Source organism: Mastomys coucha, unplaced genomic scaffold (assembly GCF_008632895.1).
Source record: "Mastomys coucha isolate ucsf_1 unplaced genomic scaffold, UCSF_Mcou_1 pScaffold23, whole genome shotgun sequence".
Taxonomy (NCBI): domain Eukaryota; kingdom Metazoa; phylum Chordata; class Mammalia; order Rodentia; family Muridae; genus Mastomys; species Mastomys coucha.
This window is the reverse complement of record NW_022196906.1, coordinates 49,532,899-49,552,444: the sequence shown is the minus strand read 5'-3', so window position 1 is coordinate 49,552,444 and position 19,546 is coordinate 49,532,899. Positions and strand designations below refer to the sequence as shown.

At 48.1% G+C, this 19,546-nt stretch overlaps 2 protein-coding genes across 5 annotated transcripts in view; one reads left to right on the top strand and one right to left on the bottom strand.

Moving 5' to 3' along the window:
• Etfa (electron transfer flavoprotein subunit alpha) overlaps nt 1-2,758 on the top strand; it is a 68,115-nt gene extending 65,357 nt beyond the window's left edge. Inside the window, exon 12 of the mRNA XM_031343518.1 lies at nt 2,491-2,758. Within this exon, the coding sequence (XP_031199378.1) occupies nt 2,491-2,529 (39 nt within the window). The 3' untranslated portion in view covers nt 2,530-2,758. The remainder of the gene's footprint in view (nt 1-2,490) is intronic.
• A 14,294-nt stretch (nt 2,759-17,052) lies between these two features.
• Tmem266 (transmembrane protein 266) overlaps nt 17,053-19,546 on the bottom strand; it is a 123,905-nt gene continuing 121,411 nt past the window's right edge. For all 4 annotated transcript variants that reach the window (XM_031344763.1, XM_031344764.1, XM_031344765.1 and 1 more), the window contains one exon: nt 17,053-18,310. In XM_031344763.1, the coding sequence (XP_031200623.1) occupies nt 17,718-18,310 (593 nt within the window). In that variant the 3' untranslated portion in view covers nt 17,053-17,717. The remainder of the gene's footprint in view (nt 18,311-19,546) is intronic.

Below are 19,546 nucleotides of genomic sequence, written 5' to 3'. Positions count from 1 at the left end.
CTTTGCATCTCAATACAAAGCCCTTATCAAATATGTGGTTTCCGAATATTTCTTCCCACTGAGTAAAGTTTTGTTGGTTTGGTTTGATTGGTTTGTTTTTGAGGCAGTGTCTTATTTTGTTGTCCTGCCTGGCCTGTAACTTACTATGTAGGTCAGGCTGGGCACAGAGATCTGCCTGCCTCTGCCTCCCCAAGTGCTGCAATATAAGGTAGTATCACTATGTCCAACTTTATTTTAACTTTTTGACAATATCAGATATACAAATGTTCTTAATTTTGGTGAAGTGCAGTCTGTTTAGTGTCTCCTTTCATTACTTGGGGTTTTGTTATTTTATCTGAATGTCTATGACCAACCTAAAGTAATGAAGATTGACTCTTAGGCTTTCTTCTCACAGCTTCATGGTTATAGTCATCCATTTTGAGTACATTTTTGTGTATGGTGTGCCATAGGGGCCCACCTTCTTTTTTTCCATGTGGATATCTGTTTGTTCTACTCCGTATATTGAAGAGACCATAGTGTCCCCATGGGTGGACTTGATATGCCCTGTCTTCCCACTACAACAACTACACGCTCTGCTCCCTCTTGAGCCTGCAGTATTTACTTCTGTTGGCTCTTCTCTCTCCCTTCTTCCCTGCCCTCTCCTCAACCAAACTTCATTTCTCCTCTAGGATGATATCCTGAATTTTCCTTTGCTACATTGGGCTCTTCTTTCTTAAGAATTTCTAAATTTGTAGCACATAACACTGTTGTCTCATTCTCCTACATTCTGGTATAAGATGACCACATTTAGAGTATTGTCTCTAGTAATAGAATTGCTCAACAAACTCAGTATGGAGTTGACTTTTTAGAATATCCATGGAGCTGAACAGTGATCATTTAATCCAGTACACTGGATTTTATTTCAGCACACTGAAGAGAAGTCACTTACCCAGAGACTTCTCCACTCTCTCAAGCCTAAGGAGAACATGTTCATCATATGTTTATGGCAGTAGACTGCCTTCTTTTTAAATTCAAGTCTCCTTTGATGTGTCCTTCGTAAGTAGAGCTGGATACCTCTGCAATATCTAAAGGAAAATAAAAATAAGAATCCAGGTCTTTCAGCCTTTACACTTAGCTTTTTCCCCTAAAGGCTTATATAGAATCCTTGTAAAGTCTGTTGTTGGTTTAAATTGTTTTAAGGCTCATAAACGATGGCAAGAGAAAATCCCCTTGACTCTGTTGTGGGGAGTATGGAGAGGGGACATTCTGGAGGGTAGTTTTGTTTTGTTATAAATGTTTGACCTTCTGGGGAAAGATGTTGTGCTATGGCATATTTTTCATGAAACCCGCAGGTCTCACATGAGGCTCTGGGAGCATGTCAACCCTGTGACTGGCATGAGCTCATGGTCCCTCCACTGAGGAAAGTCAGGGGAAGTGGTGCCAGCACTTAGTGCTGCCTTGAGCAAATGCCTGCTGGCTCCATGGTAAACACAGGCCTTTTAATAGGCTGGAGACAAAGTGACATTCGGAAGAAACAACATGTTGACAATTTCCTTAATAAATTTTGTAGGAACACATTATTTCCACCTGGTGGAAATTTAGCTCTCTTAAATAATTGAGAGTCTGCATTCATCAGTGTAACGGTCAATGAAGATCTCTGTGAGCTAGGGCAGCCCACAACCTTTTGCAGGACTGGGTAATTGATATTTTACACAAGTGGCCCAGCTAGTGTTCAGAATGTGCGTATGTCATCCCACAGTCCCACTCTAGCTGCAGCCACTGTCTTGACCTGGATTCTAATGAAAAGCAATGACACTGCATGTTCAGTTCATTTGAATGTGCCACCTGGTAGTAACACATGTTGAGAAAGCCAACGAAATGTTTGTAAAGTGTGCAGTGCATAAATGGGAGAGAGGTACTTGAGGAGGTGGCAGTTGTGAATAGTGACACTGTGCAGACTTGAAGGAAAGTGAGATGCACAAGGAAGGAAGGAAGGAAGGTTGCTGGGAATACAGAAGAAAGCAGGAAGGATGCTGGGAGTACAGAGGAAAGCAGGAAGGATGCTGGAAATACAGAGGAGAGAAGGAAGAATGCTGGGGATTCAGAGGAAAGCAGGAAGGATGCTGGGAGTACAGAGGAAAGCAGGAAGGATGCTGGGAGTACAGAGGAAAGCAGGAAGGATGCTGGGAGTACAGAGGTAGGAAGGTCTCACTGTTCTGAGTCCTGGAGAGAAAAACAGTCTCCTGCTAAGTATTCCCAGTGATGTCTGGGCAGAAGTTGGCTCTAGCCCCACAGCCTGTGTTCCTCATGCTCTCCTCACGGAGGGTTTGCTATCCATGTAGAGGAGAAAGCAAGTGAGCAGGGGAATGTATGTGCCTGGATGACACTTATTGCTGAACTGAGATCTGCCACAGTTTTAGCCTGCGTCCTCCCCAAAGCTAATGACCCTATCTCAAGGAGGGCTCAAGAAGCTTAACTACTATTTTGGGTTTTTGTTCATTTGTTTTGCAGGTGGTTCCTGAAATGACAGAAATACTGAAGAAAAAATAAGTCAAAATCATATCTTAAGGAAACTGTCAAGAGTATTAAGCTGAAATAATAGAAATTCATAATCTGAAGAAGGAAAATATGCTAACAGCCACCAGGATGCCTTTTGATGAATTGATTATTATTCCTTTTTAATTTTTTGTGGTTCCTAACAATTATTTTTTTGAATTTTCTAATTCTGAAATAAAAAATAGAATAAAGTTTTGTCATCCTTTAAAATTACTATCAGAAACATGCCTAACTTCTTAATTAAAGAACAAACTGAAGAAAGGGAATAAAATCCAGTTCTAGGCGGGTGTGGTGCCAGTCACCTTTAATTCCAGCATCCCAGAGGAAAATGGATCTTTGCGAACTCCCAACTACCCTAGTTTACATAGCAAGTTCCTGGACAAACAGGATGGCATAGTTAGGTCTGTCTCAGGTCTCATCACCATAGTCATCACCATCATCACCATCACCATCACTTATCTCTTTACTTGTCTTATTCATGGGTGTTGTTTATTTTAAGTTGTAAGCACAGAAATCCTCATAGCCTAGTCACCCTAATATAATTGTTAGATGCCATACCCCAAAAGATAGAGGCTGGCTTGGCAAATTCAGAACTATAGAAGCTTGACCTCAAAGTGTGAATGTTCCAGAAACAGCCAATGTGACGAAGTAAACCTGACTTGAGCCTGACCACGCTGCAAGTATTTGGCTGGTTTAAGTTAAATTCCGGTTGTCCATTTTAGGGGTTCGTCAGTTTATAGGACTTTGTGCCTGCAGAGTATGGGAAGTAGAGAGGGAGGGACAACTCTGAGACAGTCTAACTTCTTATGAGGATGGTTTGGTACTACTATGGATATTTAAAGTCCAGCTCAGAGAATGCTCTGTCCTTTCCTTTACTCTCTTGGTAGTTTGCTCTGTGTGGGAAAAAAGCAACTGGGCTCCTGCATCCTCCACACGTGGTCATCTCTTGCACTCGTGTGCCCTGGGTTCTGAGTATAAGTCAGGATGAGTGCAGGTCTGAGAGAGCCAGTGAGGCCATGGCCAGGCCTGCAGGAGGCCATGGGCAGGAAGTCATCTGCAAAGTAGAATCAGAAGTACTGCCAACTGGAAACATGTCTTCAGAAGCTGAGGTGGTGCCCTGGCTTGAGCATGCAGCACCACAAGGAAGACGTGGGGAGTGAGCAGTGAGGCAAAGACCCCATGTGGACAGCCTGGCCCTTCCTCTGCTGCCAAATTGAGACTATTTTGACATCAGTTACTTGCTACAAAGCAGTTTTGGAAGCTGTGGCATTTCAGCCTTTTAGTGAGGTAAGAGGACAGCAGCAAAGTGCTAGCTCTCCACAAGTCACGGACACATCAGTACCATGGGATCCTAGAATACCAGAGCTGTAGGGCCTCTCGCTGTGCCTCTGCTTGCCCCAATTGAAGTAGTGAGGCACAAGGGAGAGGAACCATGACTTGAATTGCCTGTGCGTACATGGCTTCGGTCACCTCATGAAAGTGATTACTGTATCTTTCTGTCTTTGAGGTGCTTTTTAAGGGCTTCTTCATTTACCTTCTATCCCAACTACAAGGGTAGAAGCAATGGCAGATGGGATGGCTGTAGGGGCACCCACATTGAGATAGGCTGATCAGAGAGCATCCCAGGTAACGCCTTTCCTCTGAGTTGAACTGATTATCCTTTCTCCCACTTGATTCCTCCTGACAGAGCTGCCCTCTCCTAGCTCCAAAACCCAGCATTTACTAGATGCTGCTGGTTGTCATCACCATAACATTTAGCAGAACCAAGTCACTTAGCAGGCTGGTAAGTGCTAAGAAATGTCTATTTTGATCTCCAGATGTCACTGAGTATACAAACCTAGATGGCCCAGCCAACTCTATACATAGGGTTCATAGAATGTGTGTGTTCAGATGACCTGCAGCACAGTCGACTTGTTTACACCTACCCCATAGATGTGTGGTTAATACATTGTGCCATGGTACTACCACACAGTAGGAAATTGGCAGCAACATGGCAGTCTTACAGGACCACTGTCACTTAGGTAGGTGTTGTGCGGTCCCTGACTATGTCATACTCGCTGTGCGTATAACCAGGCACCGTGCTAGCACTTGCTACCCCTCCAGTCTCCATAGTGATTTATAAATTATAATCTGCTCTTGTTGGTTTACAGCAACAATTACAACCTCTATGAGGTTATACAACTTCTCCAAATTCAGACAGCTAAACCAGAGTCCAGATTTGAAACTGGGCAGTCTGGCTTCAGAATGGTTATATCACTAGAAACATGATTCTCCCTCAACTCAAGGGACAGGGAGACCAGGCCTACACAGTCATCAGCCTCAGACAAAGAGCGCTAAGTGTTTCCTGCCACCGGTGAGGCGTTGTGGTAGAAAGGAGAGGCAGTGTTCTGGGATGGTGCCTCCAGAAGGATTTCATAGAACTGAAAGTCCCTTTGCGTGCCAATGTGCAGTGTACTTCCAAAAGTCAGTCGCGTAGGCTGCGAGGGTGGTTCAGTGCTGCATAGACATGAGGATCTGAGTCTGTAACTAGTATCTTATAAAAAGTCTCAGCACCACTGGTGAGATGGGCATAGGTTCATCTGTGGGGCTTGCTAGCTAGCTAGTTTAAATTGATGAGCGACAAACTCAATAAGAGACTCTGCCTCAAAAAAGTGGAAAGGAAGTGAGAGGAAGACAACCAAGGACAGTTGCTTGTCTCCACAAGCACCCACATCTGTACACACACACAAATATGTACACACAAAAATCCAGCTGTGAAGATGTAAGTGAAAACTTAATCCAAGAGGCCTGGTTCAAGGCATCCCTTTTATCTCCACTTTTTTGGAAACTGAACTATCAATTCCTATGGATCTTTGCTGCAGCTCTGTGGCCTCTGGCAACAGCAGAGGAGGGTGAGGACACTGTGCCTACTACCCATGTGTGCTTCTATCCCAGGGTTAGCCGCCCATGGCTCCTGAGAATCTGGCGGCTTTTTTCCCTTGCAGGACAGCCCCATCCCTCACACAGCCCAAGGCCCAGTGGTGACAGTGTTCCCAGCATATGTGCATGTACTCAGCAATGCTGCAAGGAACATTCTGCAGTGTTTGATGGCTCAGCAGTTGTGATATGTGGGAGCTGCAACCTAGAGTAGCTTTAGCTTTGCTTGTCACAGAGGACATTGCACTAGTCTCTGAGTCATGGGCTATTGAAGGCATGGTTGGTCCCCGCCCTTATGAATTTTACTCTAATAGAAGAGAGGAGATGCAGAAGCAGAGAGCAAACACTTGGCACTGTCACTGGATATTCCCCTGTGGACCAGACCTGGCCATTCTTCCTGGGCTGGAGGCTTTGCATTAGCATATAGGGTAGAAGAGGAAACTGAGCTCAGAGTTCGAGTGGATACTTGAGGCAGTGCGGGAAGGAGACACGGAGTTTGGGAAGTGTGGGTTAAGGGAAGCCAGTTTGTACTGGTCATTGACAAGTTTAGACCTTTTCCCTCCTCACGCCGTGTTTCTTAGACTTTGCTCTCCTGCTGGTTACATGAAAATATAGCATAGAGGGACAGTGAGTCGGTGGAGATGTGCCTGTGTTAAATCATTACACATCCTGTGCTAAAACTTTGCATCCATGCCCTTTCTGTTTTCAGGCACTGTGAGCAGATGCCCAAGAGAATGAACAAGGAGCTCAGCCTGCCGATCCATAGCTTTTTGTTTTGTCTTAGGGGCATATTGGGTAATTTTGTTGAATACTTTTAAAAAAATCCTCTCTGCTAGTTGGTGGCTATTGTTTGAATGTTTTATAATTAAATGTCAGCATATTGGGCAGAGATTGTGGTTTACCCAATAAGATGCTTCCTACAGTAAGCATGGGAACCAGAACTCATGCACAAAAATCCTGGCAGGCGTGGGGTCACCTGTGAGAGGCTGGATCTTAGGACTGGCTAACTAGAAGCTAAACTAGCTAGGATTGAGTTTACTGAGAGACCTCGCCTCAATAAAGCGCCATTAGAGAAGACTCCTAGATTTCAATTTTGGCTGTCCACATGCATTCACCCTCTCCACTCATACACATATGCATACCACACACACAAAATCAAAATGAAAACAAAAAAAATCAGCCTATTGAGTGTTCTACAAAGAATTGCATGACCCGAGGCCCTACCACCTGAGCAGGTCTTGGTAATGGAGAGCCACTGAGTTTTTGTGGAAGGCCCATGACCCGTCTAGAGGACTAGCCAGACCTGGTCATGTGCTCCAACAATGGAGAGAGGACAAGATGAAAGCTATTCGGACGTGGTTACAGGAGGCCTCTGGCTTCATGCCCTGAATGGGTTTAGCTGAAAATGCTCTGGTTACAAAATGGATCCCTGGAGACTGTGTAAATGGGTCCAGTGCTGTGGATGAGGCTGGGGGAGAGCAAGCTTTTCCTCCCAGGGTAATAGGGGAGCCCGGTTGCCGCCAGAGTCTGGGTGTGTCTGCGCTGGCTGGAGGGCTGGAAACCCCAGCCATAAATGCGCCTTATGTTCTCATTCTGAAAGGAATGCTCAGTATGGCTGTGTTTCATGCTGCCTCTGACTCTGACTAGGGGGTTTGTTTTGGTGGACATAAAAGTGAGCTGGAGAAAGTGGGAAACCCAGAGAACCTGACTGATGGTGCCAGATAGATATAGTTAGCTGGAGGCTCTTGACTGATAATCCTGTAAAAGGAGCATATAAGGAGATACACTGTCAGGGTTTCACATAACCCTAGTTTTGGGGGACTCTGGAGTCTGAGTGAAGAAGGACTTGCTGATAACCTTGGCTGTTAAAATGCTGGGGCACACCACCCTGCTAGTGGGTAGGGGTGTGATTCAGGAAATCAGATGCCCAGGAATTTGCCCCAGGTCACATAGCAAGTGGGAGAACTGGAACATAAAGCAGAAATTTTGGCAAATATGGCTTACTAAGAATTGATTGCATACTGGCTGACCCTAAGGAGCATCTCACTGCTGCTGCCTTCTGTGTGGAGCAGAGGGCAGAGGTAACGGCCAGAAGTGTGGGTATTGACCTACAGGACCACACTAGACTCACATGAATTCCTGGGACCCACACTGGGCTCTGACTTGGAGGTGCATGGCCTTTCCACTGTCCCAGCTTCTTCCACACCCCAGCTCCTCCAGGATGCTTGTTCTCTCCATAGCTGCTTCCTCACCTGCCCTCCTCCCCAGCTTCTCTAGGACTCTTCTCCCTGTGCGTGGCTTCAGAGCTCCAAATTTGTCATTAGCAGCAAGAGGTAATGGTAGCTCTGAGGTGTCCTCTGAAGGAGGCTGGCACTTGCTTTCCGCGTCATCCAGTCTAGTAGAATGGGGGCCCTGGGAGGCTTGGCCTGCTGGGCATCACCTCCTTTACTTCCCACAACTAGCCACGTGGCCCAGGCTGTTAGGGCAGATGCTGATCCCCTCTGGTCCCTCTAGAAGTTTTTGCTGTTATCCCTATGGTGGGCCACCTGGGGACATATAGGCTGATCACCCAGACCTTAGTTGAAAGGTGCCTATTTATTTTTCTTCTTCTCTTAATTTTTTGAATAATAACTATTGTTGTTATTATAAAATATAAAATATTATTATCAGTATTATTTATTATTTGAGACACTGCCTTAGTCTGTAGCCCAGGCTGGCCTAGAACTCAATATATAGCTCACACTCATGGCTCTCCTCTGCCGCAGCTAGAGCACCAGGATGACAGCATGACCCACCATGCCTGGTCTCCTTCTCCATTTAGACTTCATGTTCATCATCTGCAAGATAGTGGCTTGACCTAGGTACTCATAATATTTTAACCTTTGAATGTATAGACAGAGCTCACACTGCGTGGGTAAAGACCATACATTTTTGAGAGTTTTGTATGCCCAAGATGCTGAGCTGAGACCCTCAGATGCGTGGTCTCATTAAAGTCTCATGAATCCCCATACTACAGATGAGAAGACCAAAGCTGACAGAGTTTGACAGCCTTCTTGAGGACTTCAGACAACCAAGGATCTTACCCTGAGACCCAGCAGGGTGGTCTGGAGTAGAGGAAAGATGTGGCAGTTAGCCAGGCTCAGAGGGCGTGGCTGAAAGAGAGAGGGGTACGTTTGAAACAGGAGGCCAAGCATGAACAAACACAGGCGTTCCCAAGAACAAGCTGTCATTCCTGGGGCCTCTCCTAGGGCGCTGTTCCTCTGTGCTTTGCTCAGGAAGCAGGGTATTTTCTGCTGCAGCATGGCTCCAGTCTGCTTTCTCCCGTGGCACTGTCCCAACCAGGATCCACAGGCCTTGCCCCTTCTTTAAGCTACGTAGGCGGAGGTGAGTCCTCCTAGTTATGGGGCCTAATTGATGTTGGGGAGGCTCCTGGAGTGTAGGGTGAAAAGCACACTGTAAATCTCAGGCACGGGGCTCTGCCACAGTCATCACGTTGTTTAATGTCCTGGCTGACCTCCTGGGTAGTCAATTTCATTTGGTTGCTCAGGGTGAGTAGGCAGCCTGTTCTCCTAAGCTGTAGCCTGAGACTCGGTATGAAATTATGTCAGCGCTGTGTCCTTGGTAGCTGGTAATAAATTAGCAGCGAGTGTTCCATCGTTTTCTTTGGATAATTAAATTATCTATGCATCAGGACACAAACCAAACTTTTGAGCAATAGCGCCAAGTAAAGAAAAAAAAAATTGCAATATTGTGATTTCCTCAGTGTGTGAGGGGTAGGTTTAGAGCCAATATTGGAAAAGGAAAAGGCAGGTAGGTACCTCCTGTCTGAAATTGGGGGACTCTGAGACACTTTACAAGGATAGGATGTGCTAGCTGCAGGAGCTCAGGAGCTGGCTATTGGAGCTAGCGCAGGATATCCATCGGTCTACCACCTTGCTCTCCACTCTGAAATATCAGTGGCAGCAAATGGAATAAAAGAGCATCCCCTGGGCATCCGCCCCAGAAGTGCTGAGTGTGTGCTGGCTGGCAGAAACGCACCCCGGGCATCTATTATTGATAAGGGAGCCTTCAGCTTGTGTTTCCCTTGAAACATTCTCAGAGGGCTTTCCCTTCCATTATGTCATTAGCTATCCCAGCAACCCTCAGGGGTGGGGCACATACAAGTCATTATTTTTGTGCTAGGGAGGGAGGAGCTCAAGGGTTTTCTTGAATCACAGAGCAAGACAGAAACAGGGTTGGTCCAGGAATCCAAACACCCAGGTCTTGTACACTGTAAGGGACAGCAGCACCTAGAGTTGGAGTGGACAGGGAAGAGCAGGCTTTACTTTAGCCCTCAAATATTGGTTCAGATACCCAGAATTGTGAGCGCCTTTGTTCAGCAGCCATACAAATCATAGCTAGGGCTCAAGGTACTATGGGCTTGAACCTCTCATCAGCTCCTAGGGAAAGTGACCCCCCCAGTTCTAAGGTCTCTCTTTAGTGATAAGAGCCTTGCTCTCTTGACTAGCCCAGGAGAGTCCTAGAGTGAGAGGGGATTCACTAAGTTATGGAGGGAATGAATACCCTCTACATACCAGCCGCTGGCCACACATGATCTGTGAACTCTGGTGCTCCTCTCCTGTCCCTATCTGTATGACTTGACCTGAAAATTTAGGCTCTGGGTTTGAATCCTTGCTGGGAGCTCGGGAGGGTGGTCAGTCACATCACTCAGAGAAGGCCTTCCAGTTCCCAGACCTGGATGGCTTCTGGCCAGAGCTGCAGGGTTCCTGTAGGCTGGGCATTGACAGCTGGCTCTGAGCCTCGCTGTCCTTACTATTGGGTTCAGCATGTCAGGATGGTCACAAAGTTCTCAGGGCTCCAAAGGCAAGACTGAGCAAGGAGGCCAGACCTTTAGGGCACAGGAGGCAGAAGAGCACTGGGAGGGTGGGGTCTGGACTTCATATGTCTTTGACTTTCCTGATGGGGCCTGGTTTGCTTTCCCCACTCCCACGCGGAATCACCGACAGTCCCATGTTTGAATCCTGCCACTACATTTTACTAGTGAGCTGTCTGTAAGGGCAGAGGGGCAGTGGTCTCATCCTGTGTTTCCTTCTCTGCAAAGCAGGGGAAGTAAGCCTGGTTTGCAGGGCTGTGGCAAGGGTGTGAGACTGTCAAAAGCACCTGTCCCCTTCGGAAATTATCATAGCCATTTCGGTTATCACTGTCCTTCTCCTACAGCAGGCAGCAACTGCCACCTAAGCTGCTCTGCTCCTGTGGGAGTCTCCCTTGGGACCCCAGAGTGGGCTTTTTTAATGGGCAGGGAGCCTCTTCTCTGGGCTGGAGACCTTCTAAGGAGTACTGGCCCACCTTCACAGGCCCCCAGCTATAGCACTCTGGGGAGCCATGAAATCCAGAGCTTTTACGGCAGGCCTAGAGTATCTGCCTTGGGGTCGTTCTGTAATGGGGGTGTCACTGAAGCCTGGCCCTGGCCCTCTCTCCTGAGAGGGCTCCAGAGAAAGAACTATAATGCTGTTCGATGACCTGTGTATGCTTGTGATACCAAGAACAGGTATCTACACGTTCCAGGGTCTCTGACACCCTCACCCTACAGCTTGGCTACTCTGCTCTCTGCTTTCTAACACACAAGACTTCTCCCTGTGCTCCCAGGCCTCTGCCTCCCATATATGTGGCACCTCTGCTGCATGGCTGTCTCACCATCTCCACCTGACATCCTGTTTGTTCTAATGGTCTGACAATGGGCTCTCAGTTGGGAGGGACAGTCCACAATCCCCTGCTCATGTTTTCTGGAAGTGGTTCGATTTTGCAGTTGTGTCAAAAGTACTAAAAGTAATATTCTTATTCTTTTAAAATGCCCAGTCAAGGTTTCCTCCACTGTCCTGTGGCTCATTGCAGAGGTGGGTGCTGGCCGGCTGTGGGTGCCGGCTGGCAGCAGATCTGCAGTGTTCACCTGGCTCAGGCCCTAGAGGATAATCTGCTTAGTCAGTCGCACTAGCTCAGGACCAGGGACAACAGAATTCAGTAGAGTGGCAGCTGGCTGAGGAAGGTGGCTCGTTTCAGTCCTATGGGGGTAGACTACTGGTTACTGACATGATAGGCTCCTGTCCTGCAAATGACAGAGCCTGTAGTGCCATCTTACCCATCACAATGCAGAAAACTGGAATGCCAGCCCCACACCTCATCTCCAAGTGCTCTGGATTTGGGGGACACCGGTGCTGAGCTCTGTGCCAGATGTACCTCCCACTAGTGAGTTGTTGACATATAGCAAGGCCTCAGAAATCGAGGCTTCACTGTGCTGACTGGTGAGCCAACCAACCTCCAAGACTGGCTTTCAGAAAAGCCTCCCTGTGTGGCCAACACTTGCCAGCTGGCTGTCCTTTAACACCTTTGTCATACTCTCTTTCAGTTAGATAGAGGGAAGTAGGTAGAGGAGGCAGCGGCTTTTTCCAGAAGACACTGGGGAAATGAAGGAGAGCCTGGAATCAGGGGACAGACATCAAAACAGGACCAACAGAAGAGAGGGGGGATCTGGGCCTGATCAGCAGACTTCCAGCTGTCTTCCTCTTCCATCCCTAAGAGGCACGGTTGTTACTTGCCTTACTCCTGGCCTGCTCGGCTGTCTATGCTCAGTAGCACTTACAGGACTGGCCTAATAAACTCTATGCCTAGGACCCTCTGCCTCAGCACCAGTTTCCCAGTGACCAGTAACAGCTAGAGGAAGGACCAGCATGCTTGGGCGGGAGGCTGGAGATGAGGGCTCTGCTGGGCCTTAATGCTGTTCATCCTGCTGCATTCTATTCTCTGCTTTTTATGGCCAGTTTTCGATTCTGTCCCATCATGCCCTGGGCATCATGCTTCCTTTATTCACCTTTTCACTTTCTAGATGCTATGACATAAACAAACTGAGGAAAATTAGCACTCAATAGTCTCTAGATCCCGGGTAAATTATTCATCCTGGGTGCTTACCACGTTTGCTTACAGATTATAAACCTGAGAAAAAGGGGTCAACTGGAACATTTACTCCAGAGGCATTTTTGAATAAAAGATCATATAAGATTAGGAATTCATTCAGGTACAGGAAATTGAAGAGTTACGCCAATAAGAAGAGCAGATATTTGGAACAGGCTCCCTTCCTTCCATGGTTGCTAACGGGAAAGAGGAGAACATGGGTACCCATGCCCACCTTAGTATCTTCAGAGGATCCTCAAGAAAGGAGATGACAGATCCCCTTCACTGTGCCCCAACCGGTGGGATTTCTCTGACCCATGGGCCTTAAGAAAAGAATACCTATTTTATCTGAACACAGGCCTGTCATAAAACTAGAGCATAGAGAAAGGTGGCCTTTACTAGGACCCATCAATCACTGTGTAATTACTTAACGAGTAAACCAACAGGGAGGGAAGTCTCCACAGCTGTGAGCATGGGCTGAGAGCAACAAAGATCAGCTTCTTGGGTGAAGCTTGATAGGCTGTCGTAGGTTCCTGCGTTTCTTAAGTGCTTCACAGTTTCTGCCAAGTGTTGTCAATAAAGGAGGCATTCCCAGAACAGCACCCCAGAGCAGCAGAGGGGACTATTAGATATCGGATCCACACTCTGCGCATCTGCTAGGGGAGGTGGATATCAAGAGCCAATTTCTGTTGAAAAATGGGCAGAGTAGCATTGGCCTAACTACTGGCCCAGCACATGTCTGGAATCTTGCTGGACAGTCTGAGAGAACCAATGACCCTGTTTCATTTGGATGGCATTAGACCTGGGGGCCAAGTCATGGGTGTAAAGCTTGCATAACAAGTTGTTTCTCTAAAAGGCCTCCAGGCTGCTCGGACAGGGACCACAGAGGGATGTAATGAGAAGCAGAGGAAACCTGTGAGAAGTGCCACTCTGCCTGCCAGCTGGGGCTGACAATGGGCTAGTAGGCCTGGCTCTGGGGTCTCTCCAAATGCCTAACACTTGGAGACTGGGTAGGTGGGAGGGCTGCAGATGGAGGCAGATAACTCTTGGTTCCTGGACTCTCCCTAGTATACCTGTGGTCATTTGTGCAGTGGGCCAATGGGATTGGACCTATCTGTTTCCATTCTGCATCTGGTTCTGCCTTCCTGTTCTGTTTACCTTGGGTGAGTTAAAAGTTAAGACCTTGGGTTTGGGGATCATGTGAGGTTGGAGCTTTGAAACACTTATCATATAGCATGTGCCCAGTGGATTCAAGGAGTGGAGCTTCTGCTGCCTCATCGAGCTTGTGTGGCTTACATAGAAAGTGGCCCTTGTGTGGCTCTGGGTCAGGGTCAACATGGCCATAAGGAAGACTAGAGGACATGGTATGGAAGTCCCACTACTTGATCCAGCCTCTCCCCAGGGAAGACTAAATCATGCTAACTGCTTCCTGATGACAGACTGGACTAGTCCAGCAGGTGGACCGGAGGATGTGGGGAGGACCAAACATTTCCTCATCTCCCTTCTTCTATCTCATTGCAGATGGAACAAACTGGTTCCAAGATCCCTCCAAAGTCAATACTCAGCTACTTTTTCAAGCACTGGACCGAATGAGATCTCAGACAAACAAAGGATCAAACAAAATTCCAATTTTCTTTTGTCAGGAGGCACAGCCCCAGCTTCCCTGGCCTATTTTCTCTTGCAGGATAGGGTGGAGAACTCAGACCTACCTATATTCACAGAGCTTCTCAGTAGCAGAGAAAGAAAAACAGAAAGAGCTTTCCAGGCTGCCATTTGTGGCCACATATGAGCTGATTGTGGACACCGGCTTTCAAAATGTTGGTCACACCAAGTCCGGCCAGGGACGGTCTCAGGTTAGGCACTGCTAAAGGAACGTCTGAGGACGTGACTGTCCTCAGTTGTGGCTGCTTACTGTCACTTGCTGATAAGCTTATAAAGCTGAAGGACTCTGAAGGTAAAGCTCGTCGGTCCCTGTTCCCACAGAAGCCCAGGCACTAAGACTCTTCTGGACCAATCTCTACAGGTTACAAAGAGGCCACCACTCATCGCGGGACTCCACAGCAAGTCTTCCGTTCAGTGTAAACCACTGAGTTCAGTTCTTTAGAGGGACAAACGCCCTTTGTGTATAAACTGTCATGGGCTACTGTTTGAGCTGAGAAGCCAGGGCTGGAGATAGGATTCAGCCCATCTACTTCAGACCTGGGCTGGCTAGGTTAATGTCAACTCAGCACAAGCAGGAGTTATTTGAAAGGAGGGGACCTCAATTGAGAAAATGCCTCCATCAGATCCGGGTGTAGGGCATTTTCTTAATTCATTATTGTTGGGGAAGGGCCTAGCCCATTGTGGGCAGGACCACCCCTGGGCTGGTGGTCCTGGGTTCTATAAGACGGTAAGCTGGACAGACCAGTAAGCAGCCCCTCTCCATGCCCTCTGGATCAGCTCCTGTCTCCAGGTTCCTGGATAACTCCCTTCCATGGGCATCAGTGATGTGGAAGTGTAAATCCTCCCCAGGTTGCTTTGGTCATAGTGTTTCATTACAACAATAGTTCCCCTAAGACAAGACCCAAGTATATTTGTCTTAAAGTGTCTTCCAGACCCCTTTCCTGAGTCAGGCTGGCTCTCTGACTCAGACACGAAGAAAGAACCATGAAACAGCCAAAGAGCAAAGGCCTGTGACTATTATTTTCAGGTACGATCTTGGCTCAATTCAAGCCTGCCCTCAGCCAAGAGATATAGGTCCACTATTGTTTAAACTAAAAATCAAACAATGGTTAAATCATTTCTTTTTCTTTTCTTTTTTCTTTCTTTCTTTTTTTTTTTTTTTTTTTTTTTTTTTTTTTTTTGTGTGTGTGTGTGTGTGTGTTGGGGGGTGTTTTGACACAGGGTTTCTCTTGTAGCCCTGGCTATCCTGGAACTCACTCTGCAGACCAAGCTGGCCTCGAACTCAGAAATCTGCCTGCCTCTGCCTCCGAAGTGCAGTGATTAAAGGTATGTGCCACTACTGCCCGGCTCATTTCTTCTTTCTCAAGCCATCTGGGAGGGACCTCAGACTGAGCTTCTAGCCACCCTGACAGCTTTCAAAGCATCTGAAAGCAGATCTGGGGTTCATCACCCTTGAGAGCAGCCTAGGGCTGATTGTTACTGTGTGGGATGCCTTTTTAGGGGATTGTTGCCTCACTCTGGGCCGTACTGTCATGGCATCTCACATTCTCCCCTCTGCTCCTTCAGCTCTTTTGTTCCTATAGATGGTCCTGCAAATGGAGCACTAGATGTGCTGCCTGTCAGACATTTTATGGCAACCCCCTGAACTGCCCCCAGGAGTCCTAGCTCATAAAAGTCTCTCTTCTCTTGGACAGACAGCCCCTAGACTCCGCCCCTCTCAGATCCATGAGATGGCGGCTTCTTGTTCCCACAAGGTACTAAAGAGAAATGATGAGCAGGCATGATGTCATGTGACTTAGGCTTGGGGAGGGCAGTGGTGGGGTACAGAGAGGGTGGGTTGTGCCTAAGAGTGGTATCTAAACAAACCAATAGGGGAAAGGGGGAGGACCCTGGAGCCCTATAAAATACCCTGTGTCCATTTAGCAGACTCTAAGCCCTAGGGGATAAAGCTGTTACTCCCCTTTCTTGAGGCTCCTCTTCTGTCTTCTGTGGTTGTTCAATCCTTTGTGTGTGTGTGTGCCAGGGATCAAATCTGGCACTCCTCCAACACCATCATTACAGATCTCATGAACAAGGGGTGGTCTTTGCCTACACATAACAATTCCCTCCCTTCCAACCACCTTTCCAGGGTGGCTCTGTGCCCCGAGTCTCTAAGCAGGATTTGGGCCCTATAACCTAAGAAACAGGCAAAGAGGCAGCTGCTGATCACACAGTGGGACTGCTGCCCCCAGCCCCCAGAGCTAACTCAACGGGCCCCAGGAACTGGAGGACACCTGACCTGTTGAAGCCAGGGCAAGCACCTATAAAGAGTGAAGGGAAGATGTGAAAGAAACGTGGTCTATGTCACAAATGGCTGTGACTCTCATCTTGTCGTGTGGAGGAATAGGATCCTTTAAAACAGCAAACCATCCCATCCTGCCCTTGCCCCATACACACGAGAAAACCTGATGGTCATACAAACTCAACTCTGAAAGGTGTTGGGCAGGCGGAATCCAAGCAGCCTGGGAGGATGAGACAGAGAGGGAAAGCCAGAGGTAGGCCAGGCTGAGCCGGCTGCAGTCCAGCCCACTGGAGGACATGGGCCTCGCCAAGGCTGGGGTGAGAGTTGGGGTCAGGTATCTAGGAAAATGACCAGAGATGGGCAGAAAGCCAGTGATGTCATGCATGTCTGTAATTGGGTAGATGGCAAAATAAGAGCTGAACTCAGCTCTGGACTGGGTTGAGTCTGAGGCCCCCAAGAGTGGAGCCCTGGGTCCAAGAGCTGCTCAGGAGTTGCCAGGGAGGGAGGCATAGCTGTTGGTTCCATTCTGATGGAGAGATAGGGGAGGGAAAAGCACGCACTGACCTACAGGGACGGGCTCAAGGCTCTCCCCTCTGTAAAAGCCTGGGGGCTGCCAGAGAGAAGAGAGAGCTGCCCAGATAAGTGAGTATCTGGTGAACTCTGAACCACTGCACACAATGGCAACCAAACAAAAAACCTCTGCTATCCAGACGTCTCAGTGCAGCTGGTTTTTATTATTAAAGCTGGGGTCATAAAATGGCTGCCCTTCCCCTCCCCTCCCGTCCCCTTCCCCCTCCCCCTCCCGCCTCCAGATCCGTCCCCTCATGGCCTGTGGAGACTTGGAAATGCCCATGCTGGAATAAGAGAATAACAGGTGAGACAGGCTCGGATGTGAGCTCCGTGGTTGTGTCTGCTCCCCCAGCATTTCTGGAAAGACGGCTTGGGGTGAGGCTGGGCAGCCTCAGCTCACAGTGCTATCCCCGGGAATCCGGGGTGGGCATCAGGAACAAAGGCAACGAAAGAGGCTGAGCTGGCCCCCACACTCTACCTTGCTGAAGCTGGGCCATAGGCTGGTTTTTTATAAAAATGGTTTTAAAAAACAAAACAAAACAACAAACAAAACAAAAACCCAAAACCCCAGCCAGGAGCACCACCCTCTCCTGAGTAGGGCAAAAGGAGGCCCCAGCTCTGGACTCTGACTGAGGTCTGAGGCATGTGGCCTCTGCCTGGCGTCACCTCCCTGGAGGCAGACAGCACCCTATGGGAGACCAGATGGGATCCTGAGCCCCATGTATGGCCCTGGGTGGCCTCTGGGGTCCTGAAAGAGCATCAAAATGGCTGTCTCCCCTCTTTTGCACTCAACAAGCTGGTAGGCTCTCTAGGCCTCAGGAACCGTATGCAACTTTGGTTCTTTGGATTCCAAAGATCTGAACTTCTCCTCCAGCCCAGCTGTGGGCTGCAAGTGGATGACAGGGTTGATCTGAAGAACTGGGAGGGTCTCCTGGTTCTTCTGGTTAAACAGACTTACCCTATGCTCCAGCTCAGGGCTGGTCTGGACTGAGCCCACTGGGGTAGGCTGGGCCAGGGGTGCTGGGTCCAAGGCCTTATGGGATGGGCAGGGGTCCTTTGACAGAGAGGACATCAGGTCCTGGACTGTGGCCTCTGCCACCAGCTGCTGAGGGGGCAGAAGCAGTGGCGGGGGAGAAGATCTGGGCTTAGAGGACAGCTCTTCTCGGGGGGTGCTACAGTCTGTGGAGGAACCCAGTGTCTGGCTGCTGGCACTCTGGGCCCTGGTGACTGAGCCACAGATGGACTGGGAGGTGGTCTCCGAGGTGGCGCTGGCGCAGGTGCTGTTACCACTGAGCTTCAGAGGCAGGTCGACAGAGAAGAGGTCTGAAGCAACATTGGGCTGGTGGATGTCTATGGCAGCTGTAGTGACCACACAGACCGCTGGCTCTGGGGCTCCACTGTCTGCAAGAAATAGTATATATGTATGTATATGTATGTATGTGTACACCACACACACATATATGTGTGTATACACACACATACATATATATGCATATATATGTATATATATGCATATATATGTGTATATATATATATATACATACATACACACACACACACACACACACACACACACATATATATATATATATATGGGTTTCATTTTGTAGCTCTGGTGGCTGTCCTGGAACTCACTCTGTAGACTAGGCTGGCCTTGAACTCACAAAGGTCCACCTGCCTTTGCCTCCTGAGTGTTGGAATTAAAGGTGTTTACCCCATTGTCTGGATAAGAAAGGTTATATTGATCACACTTTGCCTCTGCTCATCTGGCTGGACTTTGAAGGCCAGGCCGGGCAACACAGAAATATCTCCACAGTGGACCAACCTAGTCCATCCCAATCCACCCAGAAAGCTTGTCCCAGGAGAACAAATTGGGACTCTCTTGAGGAGTGACTGAGTTATTATTATTAGTAGTAGCAGCAGCAGCAGCAGCAGCAGCAGTGGTAGCATTTGATATGTGCGTGCTCTTGAGTAGAGGAGCACTTGCCCATACATGAATGGAGCCCAGGGGTTGAGTTGGATGTCTTCCTGTATTTCTTCTACCTTATTTTTTTGAGACAGGATCTATTCTGGAGACTGGAATTTACCAGCTGGCTACCCAGAGAGCCCTTGCCATACTCTTGGGAGTTTGAAGTAGGCCGGGGGTGTGGTGCATGTCCTGAGTAATCTGTTTTCTGAAGACTGACGACACTCAGGGCCGTCAGCACACACAGCAGATCTTTTCTCTGAGAGGCAGTGGGGCTGATGGTATCGTATGCTGGCTGTAGAGCTACAGGGCTCTCCCCAAAGTTATGGGGAGAGGGCTAAGAACATGGGGTCAGAGCAGTTTGGATGAGGCCAGGGGAAAGGAGAAAAGAGAGAACTGGCCTTAGGAGGGCAGTTAAACAGTGGAGAAGAAAAACAATCAAATACGTGTTACATAGCATATATTTTCGATGCCTACAGTGGAAAGCGCAAGAATTTCAAGGACTGTAAAATCCAAACTCAAGGTTTAAGACTTTGGCTATTGAAAACCAATATGCTAAAAGGTCTGGGTATGAAAATCAATCTTGTTGGGCAGCGATAGCACAAACCTTTAATCCCAGCACTTGGGAGGCAGAGGCAGGCAGATTTCTGAGTTTGAGGCCAGCCTGGTCT